General features: G+C 42.8%; 1 protein-coding gene across 6 annotated transcripts; it reads left to right on the top strand.

Annotated features, from left to right (window-relative positions):
- The first annotated feature begins 1695 nt into the window (after window positions 1-1695).
- Window positions 1696-19099, top strand: KIF2C (kinesin family member 2C). 6 transcript variants are annotated; one of them, XM_079313454.1, is made up of 22 exons: window positions 1696-2076; window positions 2183-2277; window positions 4051-4152; window positions 4350-4398; window positions 6126-6167; window positions 7025-7144; window positions 7866-7985; window positions 8552-8652; window positions 8906-9001; window positions 9869-9923; window positions 10007-10169; window positions 10449-10539; window positions 12013-12076; window positions 13183-13274; window positions 13515-13657; window positions 15082-15286; window positions 15750-15860; window positions 16352-16419; window positions 17603-17705; window positions 17783-17899; window positions 18259-18382; window positions 18575-19099. In XM_079313454.1, exons 1-22 carry the CDS (start codon window positions 2013-2015, stop codon window positions 18649-18651), a joined length of 2202 nt encoding a protein of 733 aa, XP_079169580.1. In that variant the 5' UTR covers window positions 1696-2012; the 3' UTR covers window positions 18652-19099. The 6 variants fall into 6 exon arrangements, with proteins under 6 accessions (XP_079169580.1, XP_079169582.1, XP_079169584.1 ...); XM_079313455.1 differs by having other exon boundaries at window positions 1923-2076; window positions 7869-7985; XM_079313456.1 differs by lacking the exon at window positions 6126-6167.
- The last annotated feature ends 217 nt before the right edge of the window (window positions 19100-19316 follow it).

Raw genomic sequence — 19316 nt, 5'->3', positions numbered from 1 at the left:
AGTGTGAGCAGAGAGTGCAGATGTGTTGGAACAGGTGTTATCGGTTAGGGGTGTATGATGTATAAAAGTGTTGGCTTGGTTCAGCACGATTGTTTGTGTCCCGATTTTACTGTCGGAATTTAGGGATTAGCTGGATGGGTGTGACCAGGGCGCTGTGTCCATTGACGTTATATCCAGATGCAGACAGGTGACAAACGCTGTGTCTTGGGGCTGGCTGGGGCTTTTATTATCTTTATCAGCGACACAGACAGTGGGAGCGAGTGCACCGCCAGGTGAGTGGTGTGGGGGACACACCTGGAGGGACAGGGTGCCATCTAGGGGGACCTGGGACACTTGGGCCCGCAAGAACTTCATGAAGTTCAACAAGTCCAAATGTCCCATGCTGTTTCGGGATCTGGACAATCCCAGACACGAGAAGAACTGGAGAACACAGACTGGAAAACTCAGTGAGGGCAGCCCTGATGAAAAGGAAGCGGGGCTTTTATGGGTGAAAAACTGGACACGAGCCAAGAGTGAGCAGTCACAGCCAACTGCATTCTGGGCAGCAGCTCGGGGGAGGCAGTTCTGCCCTTTTACTGCTGAATCCAGCTCTCTGGTCCCCAGTACAGCAGAGACACGGATACGTTGGAACAAATCCAGAGGAGGCTATGAGGATGATCAGAGCGCTGGAGCCTCTCTCCTGTGAAGACAGGCTGAAACAGCTGGGGTTGAGCCTGGAAATAAAAAAGCTTTGGGGAGATTCTATTGAGACCTTCCAATACTTAAAGGGGGGCCTATGAAAAAGAGATAGAATGACTTTTTACGAAGGCATGTAGTGATAATGCAAGAGAGAACGTTTTAAAATTAAAAGAGAAGAGATTTAGATTGAATATTAGAAAGGAATTCTTTACTGTGGGGGTCGTGAGGCACTGGAACAGGTTGCCTAGGGAAGTTCTGCCTGCCCTATCCCTGGGAAGTGCTCAAGACCAGGGTGGATAGGGCGTTGAGCAATGTGGTCTAGGAGGAGGTGTTCCCACTCATAGCACAGGGGTGGGAACGAGATCATCTTTAAGGTCCCTTGCAACCCAGACCATTCTGTGATTCTATTTCATTTTCCTTAAATTTTTTAATTCTATACTACTCTGCTTTAATTACTAAACTCCTTAGTCTCAACCCATGAGTTTCTCACTTTTACCCTTTCCGCGGGTGGGGGCAGTGGGCGGGCGCTCCACGGTGCCCAGCTGGGGTTAAAGCGCGCCGGGAACGCGCGAGCCCCGCCCTGATTTGCATACCGTACCCAGAGTGCCCCGCGGGTGCCCGGCCCCGCCGCTGTCCGGCGCTGCGGCCGCTGCCCCCCCGGCCTGTGAGCGCTGCCCGGCCTGGGCACCCTCGGGGCGGGCCGGGGATGCGGGACTGGGAGCGGGGCGGCGGGGAGCGGAGTCGCCGTGACTTGTTTAGGGTAAAGCAGACATGGGCTCTGTCGGGGAGGAGAGCGAAAGTATACTCTGGTTTCTCTTCAGATCGTATAAATCTTTCGCCTTTTACTAAAGATTTCCGTGGAGAGGAACAAGTACGAGTGTCGAGTAATTTTTAGAGGCTCCATTTCGGTGGAGCTATCCCTATTCTGGTCTAAAAAAAGATTAAATTAGATTGGTATAAAGTGAATGCTCTTTCAGCGGGGTTTGCAGGCATACCTCCACGTTGCCCCGGCCCCGCGCTTGTCCTGCCGGCCAGCGGCTGGCTCTCCCCGCGGCCATTCCCGGGAGCGGTGTTTCCGCGGCCCCCAGCCGCACTCACGCGGCAAGGCAGGATCGGCCGCCCTGCCCTCCCTTCCCGGCAGCCGCAGTCCTGCCCGCCCGCCGAGGACTACATTTCCCGACAGCCCCTCCCACGGCCTGCCGGGAGATGTAGTCCCGCGGCGACTCCCGGCAGCCCCCGCGGCACGCCGGCGCGCGGGGTTTAAACCGGCGGCGGTTGCCGGGCGGGTGTTTCGCTACCGGGGCGGGACGTGGTCTTGTCCCTGAGCCCGTGCCATGGACCCCGACCTCTACCACATCGTCTATCCCGGCGCCGTTATTAACATCCAGCGGAGCAACGGTGAGGAGTGGGGCACGGGGAGTCTTCAGGGTTCCAGTCGCGTCGCCCGCGGGAATCCCGGCGGCGTGGGGCGGCCGGGTTTGAGCTCAACGCCGACTTTTTCCAGGTGCAATCCATAAGGCAACCGTGAAGATAGTGAACGTGGAGGTTCCCAGCGTGACCGTGGAGTGGGTTGAGTGCGGTGCCACCAAAGGCAAGGAGGTGAGTGCGGCTGCTCGCGGCCCCTCCCTGCCCGAGGCTGCCCCGGAGCGGCCCCGCTCCCCCGCGCCGCCGGGTGGGCGGCTCGTCCTGGGCTCCCCCCGGGCTCTCCTGGCCTCACACGGAATGAGAGCAGTGCTCTAGTGTGCCAGGGTGAGGTGTGAGAGCTGCACCCGGGCTCTCCTGGCCTCACACGGAATGAGAGCAGTGCTCTAGTGTGCCAGGGTGAGGTGTAAGAGCTGCACCGCCAAAGCTGCGCCCTTTACCTTTCAGAGGACCAAGGACGTGTTGGGCCTCTTGCACTGTTGGCTTGTTCCAAGATTCCAGTTTTCCAGCTCTGTGGCCTATTTGCTGGCTTTCCATGTCTTGTATGTTATGGCCTTTAGGCTTTCCTTAAAGTCCATTGCTAGTAAGGTATTGTGTTAACAGGGCTGGGTTTGGTTTCTTGAATCTCTGCAGCAATATGTAATAAATACAGTGTAAGATGGGATGGGAGAGAATGGGATTTGAAGGTGATGCAGCTGAAATCCAGACACTTAAAAAATTCTGACACTCAGTAAATGTATTTGTCCTCTTGGTATCTCTAGAAATGTGCAGGCTCTGCATTTCACTGAAAGTCTTAAAAGTTGCCATTGGCTGGTTGTTTGAAACCAACTCTTACTCTGTGCATGTGTCTGCTGCCTTCTAATATAAAAAATATATGGATTCAGATATAATTGTTGGCTAAATTGCATATATGTGCTACGGTGCTAAATCTTTAGGAAGATACTTCAAAATCCAGCAGTTTTTTATGTGCTTATATATATATATGCTGTGCACGTGCTTACACACATTTACATTGTCACATATCTGTTTCTGAGCTAATTCACTTTCCAATTAGCTGCTAACCAACTCCATTGAATTAGACTTCATAGGTTGCTCTTTTTATGCTAGGAAGTGATATTTCCATATTTTAGAGACTCATCTACTTGCTTTCTTCTGTTTTGGTGACCTCTTATATAATAATTCCAAAGTTAACTGAAAACTCAAGTACTTCCCTGTGGTGCTTTTGTTGCCTTGTTAGCTGAATTGCAAGCTGCTGGGATTTGTGTGTACAGGTGTTTTCAATCTCTTCAGCAGGGATAGTTTTGAGAAACAGAACAGAGACTGAGTTGTGATATTTGTGCTCAAGCCTGCCCTATCCCTGCCTTTGCCAGGTGTCCTATGGTGAGGTGAAGGCAGGATTATGACTTCACAATAGCGTCAGTCAGGAAGTGATAGCTGGCCCAGGTGAAATTGTTTACAGTAGCAAGTGGAGATGCAGGTGAATTAAGTTATGGATTAAATGCTGAATCCTTCATTTCCCAGAGTCTAAGCAGCTCTCTGACGTTGATTTCAGTAAACACAATCACACAGTAAACACTTAATGCTCTCCTAACACAGAAGTCACAGAGCTGCTGAGATTTACTAAGATTAGTAGTGGGAGATTAGAGCAGGGGATGCCAAATGGGCTTTGCCCTTCTCTTCAGAAGTGCTCTATGGCACCTGCAGAGCTGTGTGGTGTTTGGCAGATGAGGGTAAATGGCTTAACTAGCATATTTTGTCTAGTGTATTTAGATGTACCAGCTTGTTCAAATGGAATAGGAACTACTGTTTTGCTCTTCCAAGCAATTTTAACATAACATTTGGCAGGCAGTGGGTCAAGTTTGTTTGCTGAAAGTCCAGATTAGAAGAAAACAAACCTTAAGTGGTAGCAGCAGTATTCTACCATGTAAAATCCTGCCTTTGCTCTTGCAGGTTGATATTAGGGATGTGATTGAAGTAAATCGTGAATTATTAGAACCACCTCCTGCTGATGTGAAAGAGAATGTTCCTTTGCAAGACAATGTAACTTCACAGGTAAGTACTTTAAATCTTCTAAGGTACTAATGCATATGTATAATGCTCTCAATCTTAAAGTTTGAGATCTTTAACTTGTCTTCTGCCTCACAGTTAGGCTTTGGTCAGAAATTCCTCTTGTATTGATGTTGCCCTGAAGAGCAGTGCTAGGTGTTTGCTGCTTACTCCAATTGCTTACAGCATTCCTTGTTTTTCAGAAACAGAAGCGTAGAACAACCCTTTCAAAAATTCCTGCTCCACGGGAAGGTGAGAAGATGTTTGGTGTTTTTTTTCTCTGCTATGCCGTTGTGGAACCGTGTTGGTCTTTTACTGTAGCCATAATATTGTACTTTATTGCATCATAAGCTGCTCATTCAGGCAGTACTAACAAAGAGGATACTGTCTCACACCAATAAGCTCCTGAGGGCAGAAAGTCTCCAAACAGGTTGCTGTCCTGCCCCTGAGAGCTGGGGTTTCTTGAGGTGTTCTTTTCTTCTGCAGTATTGCTGTAGTTATTTCCTGCTTTAAATGTCATTAGGCAGTTGCTGTTGTGGTGAGTTTTAAAGTTCTGTATGGAGCTTTGCAAATGCCACAAACAACAGAAGTTAAGTGGCAGTTATTAAGATTAAAAGTGTCAGAATGAGAGTGGAAAGGACAAAAAAGAAATAGTGGTGACAAATGTATATCTCCTCATCAAGCAGTCTCCCTAGACAATAAGTAGAGCTTTATGCTTGCAGGCAGCCAAAGTGCCAGGTGGTGTGCCCAGCTCCCTGATTGCACGTCGGTACAATGTGTTGAGCAAGGCCAGAAGAGTAAATAGAGATGTCAGTGTGGGATTGCTAAGCAATTGTTCTTCCTGAGGTGTCAGAAGTTAGAAAAGGCCCATTTTTCTACCTTCTCTTAGCTTTATTAGTTGTCTCTTTAGGCTTTTTGAATTGCAAATGGCAGCATTACAGATCTATTTATAGTACACTGTATGATGCTGAGGTTGAATGATTACTAATTTAATGATTCTCTTAAAGTGCATAGTTAGTCAAAACTTATGTTTCTCCATTCAATTGAGCTGTAAACAAGACATCTGGGCTTGTCTGGCCTCTTCTGTTGCATGCAATGCAAGGCAGGGAAGCTAGTCCCAGAAGACAACAGTACAAATTCCCTGGCATCAGAGAGGCAGGAGTTGTTCAAGAATCCTAATGTGTAAGAAGTTGTTCTGTACTAGAGTATCCAGATTTTTCTCAAATTCAGAGAACTCCATCAGTTTTGTGAACTGACAAGCAAGTGATGTGATAAAGTCATGACTATCTATATACAGGTCCATTAATAGAACTGGATAGCCAGGAGGAAAACACAAAGTGTGTTAATCCAGTCACTGGCTGATGGAAAGATGTCCTTGCAGAGGTCACAGTTTTCCTGAAGTACAGAATCTAACTGCATGTCTAAAATATCTGTTGCCTGTCCTACTGGCACAGTCTTGTCCTTGAAGACCTGCTCAGAGCTTAAGAGCAGCAGTGTTTTCATCAAGCAATTTCTGTTGCTATAACTAGCTAATGCCCAGGAGTATCAGAGCATCTCTCCTGTTGCAAAGTCTCCACTGCACCAATCAGAAAGCTAACAGTGGCTTCAGACTTGTTCTTAGACTACACAAATTAAAGAAGATCAGCAGCTGACTGTCTCCATCTTATTTGGGAAAGAAGCAGAAGTAGTGCTTTCAGATTTAAGAAATAGATTATGAAGTAGATATTGCCTCAGTCTCACTAATCAATAGGAATTTTTGAGGATGCTGAATATCCTCACATACAAGAATCACTTAAAGCAACCCCATTTAGATGGAGTGAATCCTCCAGTTAATCTGCCTGTTCAGAAGCACCAGCATTTATAGAAACAGTGCTGCTGAGTGTGAAATGAGATCAGATCTGGGCATGTGGAATAAGAGAAAATGGAATAAAATGCCCTGAGTATAATGAAACTGATGCTTTTTGTTTCTAAAATTGCAGCAGTCACACCTAATGTCTCTGCACATGAGCAGAAGATTCAAGGTTAAGAGTTAATAGGAGAGATGAATTTTGGGTGTGGTTCTAAAGAATTTGATTAAGAATTGAAAAGAACCCTTGGTCTCCAACAGATATGGTGTCCTTTAAAATAATAGTGATTCATTCTGGATAAATTCTAATAATTTCTAGCCATGAGAGGTGAAGGAAGTTCTAGCTTGCATCACACTCTTTTTCATATCAGATTTGCTTTTTTTAAACAAATCTATTGAGGTAAACATTCCAATCCTTCCACTAGGAAGCTCTTTAAAGGACTTGATCTCAGTGAAAGAAATACCTTGGCATGTGAAAATGGAGACAGCCTACAAAGAGACCTTTTTCATAGATTTGCTGTTGTGGTTATACAGGGTCTTTTAGTTGAATGTAGTGCCATGGAGCTCCCAGCCTACTGTGTACCACACATGGTCTGTGTGTGGGTGCCCTCATGGTGGGTGGCACAGTGCTGCCCATGGCTGGTTGCCAGGCTGCTGTACCCTTGTCACCATCCCAGAATTAATTCCTACAGCCCTGTAAGTGTGAAGCTTCAGAGGATTTAGTGTTTTCTTTCTTGAAACTTCCTCCTTCCTAGGTATTAAGTGTTAAGGTGCTGGAACTATCATATCCTTATGTGAATCCTTAATGGGATCTGAAAGAAATCCACTGGAATTGCAAATCTGGAATGAACTGTTTGCTTTTCTCTAGTGGTGGGTTTTTTGATCACTTTTCACCCACTTGCATTGTTCTGTCCTGCACTTTGCTAATGGAAAAGATCCTTATAACCACACCTTGTTCTCCACTGCTCTGTACTTTGTGAGCAATTGATTAATTTCAAGTGTCTGAGTGTCCCTGGATTCCTGTTCCCTAAGCTGTGCGTGGCCGTTCCAAGATGCATGCTATCACAGAGTCCCAGTACAGCCTCCAGGAAGATGAGATGGCAGTAGATCCCTGCACTTCCTTGCAAACCAGGAGATTTTCATCAAATCCTGGTAAGTGCAGAAACATCCCAGTGAATTCTTAATGTGAAATAATTTTCACTTTGTATGCATTTAATTATTCAAACTGCAAATCCCTGTGGGAGAGCAATCTGAACTCTTTCATAGATAAGAGACCTCGGGGTCTGCCACTATGCAAATATCCATGGCTCCAACCTGAAATGTTTTCCAAAGGACTTGGGAAACCATGTTGTGCATAATGATGTGTTTTCTTAGCCAGAGAGCTGTGGTTATGCAAGTTGGGTGGATGTGGTATCTCCTTAATGACATGAAGTATTCATGGGGCTAGAGTGGGAAGAGAAGTGCCTTAGCACTGCTGACAACACATCCTGTAACTGTACTGGTAGTAGTTTTACCTATACTGGTTGAGTAAAGCAAGAACTTGAGCCTCCTCAAATTATGAAATTGTAATTATTTATTTTACAAAGGCACCCTATGAATAGCTGAGGGCATGCCTAGGATATTAAATTCTACAAAAATACTGAAATAAGAGGCTTGATACTAAATTCTTGTCTAGTTGGTTTGGCCTTCATTTGCAGCGTTGCATAAAAGTTGGTAATTGGCAAAGGGCTTAAAAGTTTACCACAGGTTTTAGATGGTTCTCTCTCCTGCTGCAGGAGTTGAGAAATGGCTGTGGTCTATGAGGCTTTACAAATTACAAAATTATTTTTGATCTTTGCAATCTAATCATTGGTTTTGGTCTGGCTTCTTTCAGCAGCTGGCCGAACCGGGGGTAGCGGGCTGGGTTGTGTTCCAGAAGTCTCACTGTCAAGTGTAAATGGAAATACAGAGAATCATCTGCCTCCTGCTAGAACGAGCTCTTCAGAGAGCCCAGGTACCAGGGAGCAGTGCATAAAGACTGACTCATCAGTCAGTAGTGAATCACTGTGTGATTGCTACTTTGTGTACTCGGAGACTAAAGCTTTGAAAAGGTGGTTTTGGCAGCAAGACAGAATAGCTTGATCATTTCTTTATTACAGGTGCCTGTCCTGGTTTGAAGGACAGGTGTCTGCCAGTAAAGGCAGAAGTTTTCCTTTGAAATAAAGACTTTAATTCCAGTCCCCCCAAGTATTATAATTGTTTGAATCAAGGACTCTGAGGCAGAGATAAGGGGGTAGGAATAACAGCTGTTTTACTAATATATCTAACCGTACAAGCAGAAAACAACAGCAGTTGTTAAAACTGCAAACAGAACAGAATAGGCTGTGTCTTCCAAAAATTTGAGATACCCCAGGGGAATGCCCCATGGCCACTCCCTTTATTCGAATAAAGCAAAAAGGACTCCTCTGTCTCCTTTTTGGATATAAACCTCCTGTGTTTGTAGATTAATTTTCCTTACAGTCTTGTGCTTAAAACCTAATATGAAATTTTAACCCAAGAAACTGTTTTGATTTTATTTAGTTCGAAGAAGATCTAACATTGTGAAAGAGATGGAGAAAATGAAAAACAAGAGAGAAGAAAAGAGAGCTCAAATGAGTGAAATCAGGATAAAACGAGCACAGGTGGAGTACTGTACAATACACGTGTAAGGGGGAATTCTCTAGGACCCTGTACTACAATATTTGAAACAAAACATGTTTTGGACAGGCTTTGTTCTTAGAAAGCTGTACATAAGGATGGATTGATTCTGGTTTCAGAAAGTTGTGACTTTTTAAAATGCTTTGAATTGCATATAACTGCTTGTTTAATAGGTTTTGGGGCCTTTTCTTGCTGTAACAGATCAATTGCATTCACATCCATGGTTTTTCCATGCAGGAGTTTGACACCACCTGTCCAAACTGGGAGTTTGCACGAATGATAACTGAATTTAGAGCAACTTTAAAATGCCAGCCAATATCTATAAGTGATCCAGTAAGTAAATACTGAGGCTACTAACTGCAGCCTGTAGATAGATTTCTAAGTTTTGTACTGAAAATGTTGGCTTCAATCAGTTGATGCATTGCTGCCTCATGGAAATCATCTGAGCATATTGTGAGCTTGAGAAAATTGATATCTGTGAGGTCACTTGCCTTCCCTATTTAATGCTTTGAATTGCATATAGCTGATTGTTTAATAGGTTTTGGGGCCTTTTCTTGCTGTAACAGATCAATTACATTCACATACATGGTTTTTCCACCTCTCCTCCCTGACTTTCTCATGGACCTTGCAGGTGTTTCTCTGTTATGATTCTTTCTCTTGTGTTTACAATAAAGAAGAAACCTCTAGCTTGGGAAAAATCCTAGCTGAGGCTGAGAAAGTTTCATGGCCTGAGAAAAATACTTAGAACTTGAGAAAAAAGGCCTAGCTAAAATGTGCCTAGGCCTTCAGCACTGTCCACACATATGCACTTCTCAGCTCATCTGATATGTAGCTGTGCTGCACAAATAGCTCAACCTGCTGCATCAGTAAAGAGCTCCAAGTTGCCAAGAACCTCTGGGGTAAATGGAAACATTAATTTTCCTGATTAATGATTGTACCATAGGTTCAGTATTGATATAACAAATATTAGAAAGCATTTCCACCTTGTGTTGGAGAATGCTGCATAAAGGTAAATTATTTGTTGTGTTGCTTTTGCACTGAATGCACTTTAAGACTTGACATCCCTGCATGAGTGGGTTGGCTCAGAAGCAACTCTGATCAGCGTATAGAAAAATGGATGTGAGGGACCATCAGATCTCTCTGTGATAAAGAGTGAGTGTAATTGGGAAGTAAGTAATTCTTTTCTTGCCTTTCTTTCAGATAGAAGAGCACAGGATTTGTGTCTGTGTGAGAAAGCGCCCTCTCAATAGGCAAGGTGAGTGTACTGACCAAACAGCTATCTTGAACAGTTTGACTTTTTTCATTTTCATTAAAACTGAGGGTCTTTTCTGTCAACAGAACTTACAAAAAAGGAATGTGATGTGGTTACTGTTCCAAGCAAGTGTGTCCTGATGGTGCATGAGCCAAAGCAGAAAGTGGACCTAACAAAATACCTTGAAACACAAACATTTAGATTTGACTTTTCATTTGATGAAACTTCTTCGAATGAAATGGTGTACAGGTAATGCTTGCTGCTCACTGGAAATTACTTTCAGATAAAAGCATGGAGCTATGGCCAGATGGCATCTAAGCTTAAAGAAACTGTTATTTGAAATAAATATTAGAATCCTTTATGGAGGAAGCTGAAGAACTGAAAAGTCTAAGGCTTATTTTTGGCATAATCTTTGCTTGCCTAAGGATTTGGGGGTTTTTAGTTTCTTTCTTGTTAAAAGGGATGATGATGATGAAGCAGTGTATGAAATATTTGCTTTAACTACTTTTTATCTTTTTGAATATTCAGATTCACTGCTAGACCTCTTGTGGAGACCATCTTTGAGGGTGGGAAGGCGACATGCTTTGCATATGGCCAGACAGGCAGTGGCAAGACACATGTAAGTTTTTCTCCAAGGTCTCAAATTTTCTAGCTTTGACAAAGTAATTCAAAGCTCCCTGATGTTTGAGCATGAGTAGGATTGTGTAAGAAGTTTGGATCTTGGTTTTATTGTCCTAAAGCTAATACCTTGTAAGATGTTAATTCTTTTTCTGTAGCTTTATTTACTAGTAGGTTTCCTTTGAGGCCATGAGGAAAATTGTACTGGCTTTTCAAAATATTTAGACAAAAAATTAGAAATAAGAAAAAGATATATTTTTTCTCTCAAAAAAAAAAGCTGGCCTTTCAAAGATTTAGGATGTCCTGAAATGTCAGTTTTACTTATGGTTCTTCCTTTCCTCAAATGGCTGTTGCTATTTAACCCTTCTCTGTAAAGTGGGGCTATTAATCTGCATCTGTGACAAATGCTACTGTCTATCCTGTGCTTTGAGCCTGGAGGCATTCCAAAGAATTCAGCAATTATATAAGAATAAGCCTCTTGATGCACATAAATATTTAAGTGATCTGGTATTGTTTGTGAAGTGAGTTAGCATGTCTGCTTTCTAACCACTCCTTCTAGTCTAACAGTTGAGAGCTTCAGGAGTTGTGAAAATTCTTTTGTCTCAAAAGAGAAAGCTTTCTCTAAATTTTGAACAGCTGTGTTGTCTTTAACTTTCTTCTTCTGGGAACTATGGGGAAGACTCGTCCTGTCCTGTTTTGTAAGAAGTGTTTCCCTCAAGCCACAGGGATCTGCACTACACTGGGCTAATGCACTGCTTTGAGTACTCAGACAGTCATTGCTGCCATTCAGTGTTAGAGGCAAGTTCTGGGCTAGGACTTATCTTTAGTGTTATGCAGTAAGCTGTAGATCTTTTCCAGTAATCCAGACAAAAAGTTGGAGCTTTATAGAAATTTGAACACAGTCTTCATTTGTTGTACTGGAAAGGGCAGAGAAACCTGCTTACCTGAGCATCATTACAAGAATAGAGCTGTGATGCACTAAAATCATAGGTGAAGCTACTTTCCCAGTCCTAGGGCAGAAAACTAGTGCAGGGACAACAGGGATAGCATTAACTATAATAATGAAAATTTTGTTGTGATTCAAGATGACCAAACTCCTTTGGCCAAAGGAGTTAAAGGTATTGTCTGCTCTAAATTTGTATTTTTGTGTCTTGTCAACTTTTGCAAGTAGCTGCAAAAATGTTATTCAGTTTTGATTCTAACATATGAAGCATGTTTGGTTGCATTGTCATAGCAGTTTCCTTGGAGGAACAACTGCTTTGACTCTGCACCCCAGAGCCTTACAGGCTTTGTGTAGGCCAGATCTCCTTTCTGAACTGATAGGGAAGCTGCAAACTAATTTGGCACTGTGTTCCAGTAATCTTGCAGGCATTGGGGCTTTTCTGTGGAAACTTCCTAGCATGTTTTTGGAACTAAGATGAGATAGGCTGGCATGTTGGTGCCATACCTGACCTCTGGCCTTTTCTCTTCACAGACTATGGGTGGAGACTTCTGTGGGAGAACCCAGAATGCCTCAAAGGGCATATATGCTTTTGCCTGTAAGTTGATTCTTCTATAGAGACAAAAATTAAATTAATGCTTGTTTTTCTTAACTAGGTAAGATCTGATTTTGTATGGTTATTTTAAACATCTCTAGTAGAAGATACAGGAAGTATTTTTGTTTTCAATAATAAGAGCTAGTGTTTGCCTGAGGTGTGATGATTTTTTCATTCATTTCACAAAATATTTTTTCTTTAGCCTGTAAGTGTCTACATCCATATTGAACTCACCAGAATAGACTTGTTTCTGGTACAAAGCAATGACACACTTTCTAATTAGGCATTTGCTGGGCAGAACCATTTAATTTTGATTCTTCTGCTTTGCTTTTGTCTCACAAATCTGAGTACAACACAACTCTACCCATTTGTGACATAAAACTTGTTATGTGAAAGGATGTATGTATTGTGTTTCTTCCTATAGGCCTTAAATGCAAAAAAAAAAAACCCAGCATGTCCACAATTATTTCAGAAAATGGATGCTTAGAAGCCCCTCATTGATATAATGCCTGGAAAGTACCACAAAACCTGACCTTTACCTTTCCTTTAGAAAGAGACAGTTTGAAGCTAGTCAGCAGCACAGCAGCTGAACCAGGAACAACTATTGGCTGATCTCTATAAGTAGTTATGACTGGCCCTGGAGGAGTCTTTGCTTTTCAGCTCAGCTTCAAAGTCTGGAGGCTAATTGTGAAAAGCTGCACTGCATCCAGCCACGGGGTCAACTAATGTGGTATATTGTCTCCAAACCTCAGAAATGCAGGTGTTCAGGGATGCATGTTTTCTAGACTTTCTGCAAGATGCACTTGAAACACAAACACATGATTTTTCCGGGGCTGTCCAAAACAATAGAGGATCCCAGTGTTCCCTCAGAGCAGTAAGGATTGTTGTGTGTGGGTGGCATTAGCAGTTGAAACTCCTGTATTTCCCTGTTTTCAGTCTCTGGGTAAGGATGCTGCTGAATCTGTTCTCCAGATGGTAGCACAGCACTGATTGTTAGCATTTGTTTGGATGACTGTCACTCAGAGCTAGACACTGCCTTGTAGCTGTGCAGTGTTTGAAAGTAGATCAAGTAGCAACCAGTTAACTAAACTTCTGCCTTTCCTCACTAGCACGAGATGTCTTCCTCCTCCTAAACCAGCCAAGGTACAGGAATCAGAATCTGGATGTCTATGTGACTTTCTTTGAAATATACAATGGAAAAGTAAGACTTTTAAAAATTTTTGAAATCTTGACCTGATTTCTTTGGTTGAATATTTCATAAGTAGCTGAGTCAAACTTAATACTTTCTATAATTCTATGTATTCTGTTTTTATTGCTGTATTTGGAATTCAATTTTAAGTGTACGTTAGAGATGCTATTGCTATATACCTTTGTATAAAGACAGGGAAAAATACAAGGAGTTCTTGTTCAGGTTTGCTTCAATCTTTTTGCTTAAATATAGGTGTTTGACCTCTTGAATAAGAAGGCCAAGCTTCGAGTCCTGGAGGATGGCAAGCAACAGGTCCAGGTTGTTGGTCTCAAAGAAAGGCCAGTTGGCTGTGCTGAGGATGTAATCAAAATGATCACAATCGGCAGTGCCTGCAGGTTTGGTGACTTAAAACCTATAAGAGGAGTCATGTTCTGTTGCATCTCCATGTTTAGGAAAACATACATGATGCCTGTAGCTGGTGCTTTGAGATTTAAACAAAAGCTGAACAGGAGTTCTTAAAAGAAGTTAAAACTGTTCCCAGTAAAGGCACTGAGCAGCACCTCTGCATGAATACCAGAAAGTGGTTACACAACAAAGGACTAGAAGGGATGGGTTTAGCCTGCCTTCCATAGAAAACATCAGAGCTCCTCATTCATATGTCCTCATGGAACTCCAGTAAGAGAAACCAGTCACATGAGGAGATGGCTGCCTTGGTGCTTTCTGGAAGGATCAGCTAGTTCACAGGAATACAAGTAGCTCCCTCTGGGCAAGATCAAGGAACAGCACCTGGTATGAACCATAGTTGCAAAAACAGTTTGGCTTAACTGCAGGCCAGATGAGCTATTCCAATGGCAACAAAAATACTGCATGTTGTTCCAGAATCTTGTCTAAAGAATCCTTGAAAGCAGGTGCCAAGGGACAGCTGTAGGCTTGGTGCATCATCCTAGCAGGAAATGCTGTGACAGGGGCAGCTCTGCCATCATACTGGTATCTTTAATTTGGAACTAAAATCTCTATTGCTAAGTGTTATCTGCTTCAGTGAAGTTGCAACTGCTGTGGAAATGTTCATAGGAAAATGAGAGCTCTTTGGCTCCTGTACTGCTCTGTGTGGGCAAACATGCACATTCTAAAAGATTATTCAGCATTCTGTGCATTTTTTTTTGGCTGGCAATTTAGTTGTGAACTGCTCTTATATTTCAGGCTACTCCTTCCTTTTCTCCCTTAGTAGGAATGTGGGTGGAACTGTGAACCTGCCAGCATTCTCAGGGAATAAAGGATAGTGAAGGTCACAGGGAGATTTAAATTAAAAGCTGTCAGTCTGTGCCTTGCAGAGATGGGGCAGGTGCAGCTGCACAGCAGAGGTGAAGTGCCAAGCCAGCTTGGCTGGAGAAAGGGATTTACCATGATTGTAATATGCTAGCACAGCTAATGCTGTTTAGTGGGGAGCTTGGGTGAGCTTACTGTATAATGGCAGATGCATTAGGAAAATGACATGTGGTGTGCTGAAGGTGTGACTTCCAGCTCAAGTGCATGTGAGGCTTTAGCACTCAAAAAGGCATTCCAGTGTAAGCTGGCTGAGTTGAGCCAGGCAGCTTAAATAGTTTTAAATTTCTATAATCAGGGTGCAGGTTTATATTTTTCACAAGTAATTCTGTGCTCTTACATCAGAAGCAATTCCATAATTCACACAAACTTAAAGTATTAATGTGTGGGATAAATGCTAGAAGGTTAATTGAATGGCTATAGATCTTATTAGAGTTGTCAGGACCTTTTGTCTACCTTGCCACATTTCTAAGGTTTGTTTGCATCTTTGCTGTAGGACATCTGGGCAGACTTTTGCAAATGCCAGCTCTTCACGGTCACACGCCTGCTTCCAAATCATACTGCGCCAAAGAGGACAAATGATTGGCAAATTTTCCTTGGTGGATCTGGCAGGAAATGAAAGGGGTGCAGACACATCTAGTGCTGATCGGCAGACACGGATGGAGGGTGCTGAAATCAATAAGAGTTTGCTGGCTTTGAAGGTGAGCTTCAGCTCCTGGAGCAGAATGATAATCCACGTGGGATTTTCTCTTCTGTTTATTTCTGGGGTTTTCTCTTCTGTTTATTTTCAATACAAGGAAAAAACAACCAAAAAAGTACTAGTTTAGATTGTGAGCAACCTAAAAATAGAGTATGCGTCCATTTAGAATGTTTCCAGGAAACTAGTGTATTCTTGTCAGGCCACACACTGGTAAAGATATTTCAAGCTTCATTGAAGTTGACTTTTTTTTGCTGGGGGGTTTGTGACATATGATGGCTATACCTACTTTCCTGTGACAATCAGCTGCTTGGAGTATACTTCAAAGATTATGAAGAACTTCAAGTAATACGTGTGACCATTCTTCAGCCTGTTGGGTTTACCAGCAATGGGTAGTTGATAGCTTGCAGAGCTGTTTGAAGAGAGATGCCAGTACTGCACTCACAAGACTTTTTTCCTTTTTGTAGGAGTGCATTCGAGCTTTAGGGCAGAACAAGTCTCATACCCCTTTTCGGGAGAGCAAGCTGACACAGGTGCTAAGAGACTCTTTCATAGGAACAAACTCAAGGACTTGCATGGTGAGTATGCACGTGTCAAACACAAGGCTTAGGTTGTATCATTTGACCAAACAGCTCTGTGTTCCTCTGGAGCAAGGGGGTTTTAAGTCAGAAAGCTTTAGGTCTTGTTAAAAAACAAAAAAACCCTCCAAAAACCAAACATTTTCCTCATGGAAACTCATCTGTGGTGAGCAAGATGATAAATTAGTGAGTTATGCCTGGTTCCTGTAGAAGTGGGGCTGTAAAAGTCTTCTTAATACAATGAATCTGCAGTAGAGCTTGGTGTGCCCTCAAAGGACTTTACTTTCTGTGGATGGTGAAACAAAGCAGGTGCACACAAAGACAGTGGAAATCTGGATACAGGAGTGCTGGCATGTTCCACAGAATCCATGAAGAAAAATGGACTTGGTTATCTCAACTCTAACCCTTTGTCCTCAAATGTTCCAGCTGTGTTGTGAGATCAATAAGCAAAAGTCAGATAGGAGTCACTGAGGTTTCTTTTGTGTTTGCAGATAGCAATGATTTCTCCAGGCATGAGCTCGTGTGAGTACACCTTAAACACACTGAGATATGCTGACAGGTAATGGCCTTTCTGACCTGGGGATTCTAATCTTGTTGTAAAAGGTGTTTTAGCTGCTTCTACTCTGACCTTTGGAACCTCAAGTTCTCTTGTATTGTTTATATTGGCAACCTGGAGGATGGTTGTTAGGAACAAAGTATATTGGAGCTGTCAAATGAGACATAAGAGATGATGTAAAAACATGAGTAATGTCTCCTTTCCTCAAAGGAATCTCCTCTCATGCTAGACTTCAGACTGCCCTGGTTCTTGTGGGGAGTTTACCCCGTCCTGAATGATTACCTCCATGACTTTTGCTTTTGTATACTTTGTGATCCATCTGTAAGGATGGGCTAAGAATCTGTGTCATGAATGAGTGTTTTAGTACACTCAAAGAATCACTGGCAAAGGTAGCAACAAAAGCAGGTTTAAAATTAAATGAAAGATAAACTTTGTTGGCAAGGTTCACTCTACTAGGTGGCTAAAGCACACAGAAGAAAATTGACTAAAATCAATCTAAACCTAAAATAATTTTAAAATTATTTATCTGGAAGCCTGGTGAATGGAAAAATAGATAAGGATAGAAAAAGGGTGAGGATGAAAAGGACTGAGTGACCCTCCCCTTGAGTCACAAGGTTCATGTGACCCCCTTGTCAAACACAGCCCTGAACTTGACCAATGGGTTTAGGCCTAAAAATTTTAACTGCACTTAAGCTATAGCCTAAATAAAATAATTTAACATAAGATTTTATTGAATTTACTAGAAGTATAACAGTAGCTCACTTTCAGACCTGATTTACTTTAAAAATACTTAATACACTTTAGACTCCAAGGCAACCCTAATAATATATTTGCTATAGCACAGTCACACACATGCACACACACACCTAAGGGACTATGTACAAGATGTATGTACCACATGCTGTGAAGAGATTTCAGTCCCAGCTCATGATGTAACTGCTAAAGTGGCTCCTGGGTGCCCAGACAGGAAAGTTTCCATAATGCAAGCATCTCCTGGCCTTCCTTCCCACAGTATTCAGGGGTTTCTGCCCACATAAGCCTGTTTTGGGGATGGTAACTGCACAACTTTTAAAGTGCAACTGATTGTTTCTTGCTGAGCAGTGATTGATTGCAGTAGCTGCTTTGTGATGCTGTAGCCAAGAAACTGAAGTAAGATGAATTTGAGTGACAAATCTTCTTGTTGCAGAGTGAAAGAGCTCAGCCCTCATGATGGAGGTAGCGAAGCTCAGAATCAGATGGAGACTGAGGAGGCTGACACCAGTACAGAATGCTCACATCTTCAATTCAATGTATGTGTGTGCAGTGGGCTAAACAGAACTCAAAGTTGGGAACAACTTGCTGTTCTAACCTGGGCTGTTTCTTGCAGCTCTGCAAGGATGAGGAGGAAGAACTCTCTCCCCACATGCTCAGCTATCGAGAGGTTATGACTCAAATTAGTGAACGGGAGGAGAAGGTCGTAGAACAGCTCAAAGAACTGAGACAGGTATGGGGAAGCAGCAAACCTAACCCAGGCCCCCTTCTATATGTTGGTAGCAGCTTGCTTTGTCTGAGCCCAGTGCTGCTGGGGAGGCAGCAATGCAAGATGCTGTACCAGTGGTGTTACTTTTTCTTCACTGCCAACTTTTTCCCATATTTTCTGGCTCATCTGGTTAAACTGGGGCACTCCAGTGCTTTTGCCCTTCCCTTTCCCTTCCAAATAGCAACCTCTACTTGCTGCTACTGAGCACTAATTGTTCCTGGTTTGTAGAAGCTCAGCTATGTTGATTAGACCGCCAAATTGGAAGAAACTAATTAGATTTCCAGAAAGTCCATTTCTCATCACTGTTATCCTTGTAAATACAGAGAATGACTGAACTTGACTACCTCTTGGGAATCACAGAGAAACCAGATTATGATCTTGAGACCTTTGTGAGCAGAGCTAAGTACTTCATAGAGGACAGCTCAAAGAATTTCCTCAGTGTCAAAGGTATGTTAGAGCCTGTATGTGACTAGCACTGTCACTAATGCTTTTCCAAAGACCTGAAAGTAACACCAGCATACCTGCTGGGAGCTTGAGCACCCAGTCCTGCATAGCTCCGAGATCTGCTGAGAGTGACAGCTGGGCTGGAGAGTTCAGTTTCCAGATCAGTCACCCTGTTGCTCTTTCCTTTCTTTACAGAAACACTGGATGCCCTGGGGACTGCTATGCAGCTGGAGGAGCAAGCCAGCAAGCAGATAAGCCGGCGGAGGCCTTAGTCATTACAGCAAAACCTGGTTCACAAGCAATCTTGCATGCGCTTGTCTTGTCTTGCATGTTTGTCACTGGTTTGTATCGCTCCTGTTTTAAATGTGGTAGGGTTTCTGCAGGTCACATGCCCAAGGGCAGTGAACACAGCAGCCTTTTTCTTCATGGCTTGTATCAGGGTACTCAGCAAAGTGCTAAAATGCATCCACTGCAAGGCTTGGGTAGGGGGCCTGAGAGTCTGTGGTCTCTGCCTGAGATATCTGGCATTTGGCCCTTTGCTAGTGACAATGGTCTCCCCTAAGAGGACTACATACACATGTATAGTACATAACCTTTTCCAGGTGTGCTTGAAACATTGCAAAACTGTTTCAAGTTTTGCTTTTCTAGAAAGAAAATGGACTATGTGATTGTAAAAACCAGTATTTTAAGAAGTTGAATAAATAAATGTTGTTGGATCTCATTATCTTATCTGTCCTATAAAAAATATTTCTTGCTGATTTTGGTAAAGTTTAACACCTCCTAAAGACTGGCTGGTTTGGTTGTTTGTAGGGAGGCTGATTTCTTGGATCAAGTTTCTTTTCAAAGCTCTTATACCTGTAATGTTTACATAAAAAATCATTCAAAATATGTTTTGTCTCTTAATTTTGAGATGCTGCTGGGATCCCCTAATGGGGAA

The sequence above is a fragment of the Erithacus rubecula genome (assembly GCF_903797595.1).
Source record: "Erithacus rubecula genome assembly, chromosome: 10".
NCBI classification, from domain to species: Eukaryota; Metazoa; Chordata; class Aves; order Passeriformes; family Muscicapidae; genus Erithacus; species Erithacus rubecula.
Note: the sequence above shows the minus strand (reverse complement) of the source record. Positions and strands in the feature narration are given on the sequence as shown.

Coding starts and splice junctions, on each gene's coding strand:
- KIF2C (XM_079313454.1), top strand. CDS start 2,013: ATGGACCCCGACCTCTACCACATCGTCTATCCCGGCGCCGTTATTAAC. Junction 7,986..8,551: donor GAGCTCTTCAGAGAGCCCAG/GTACCAGGGAGC, acceptor GATTTTATTTAG/TTCGAAGAAGATCTAACATT. Junction 10,540..12,012: donor CAGGCAGTGGCAAGACACAT/GTAAGTTTTTCT, acceptor TTCTCTTCACAG/ACTATGGGTGGAGACTTCTG.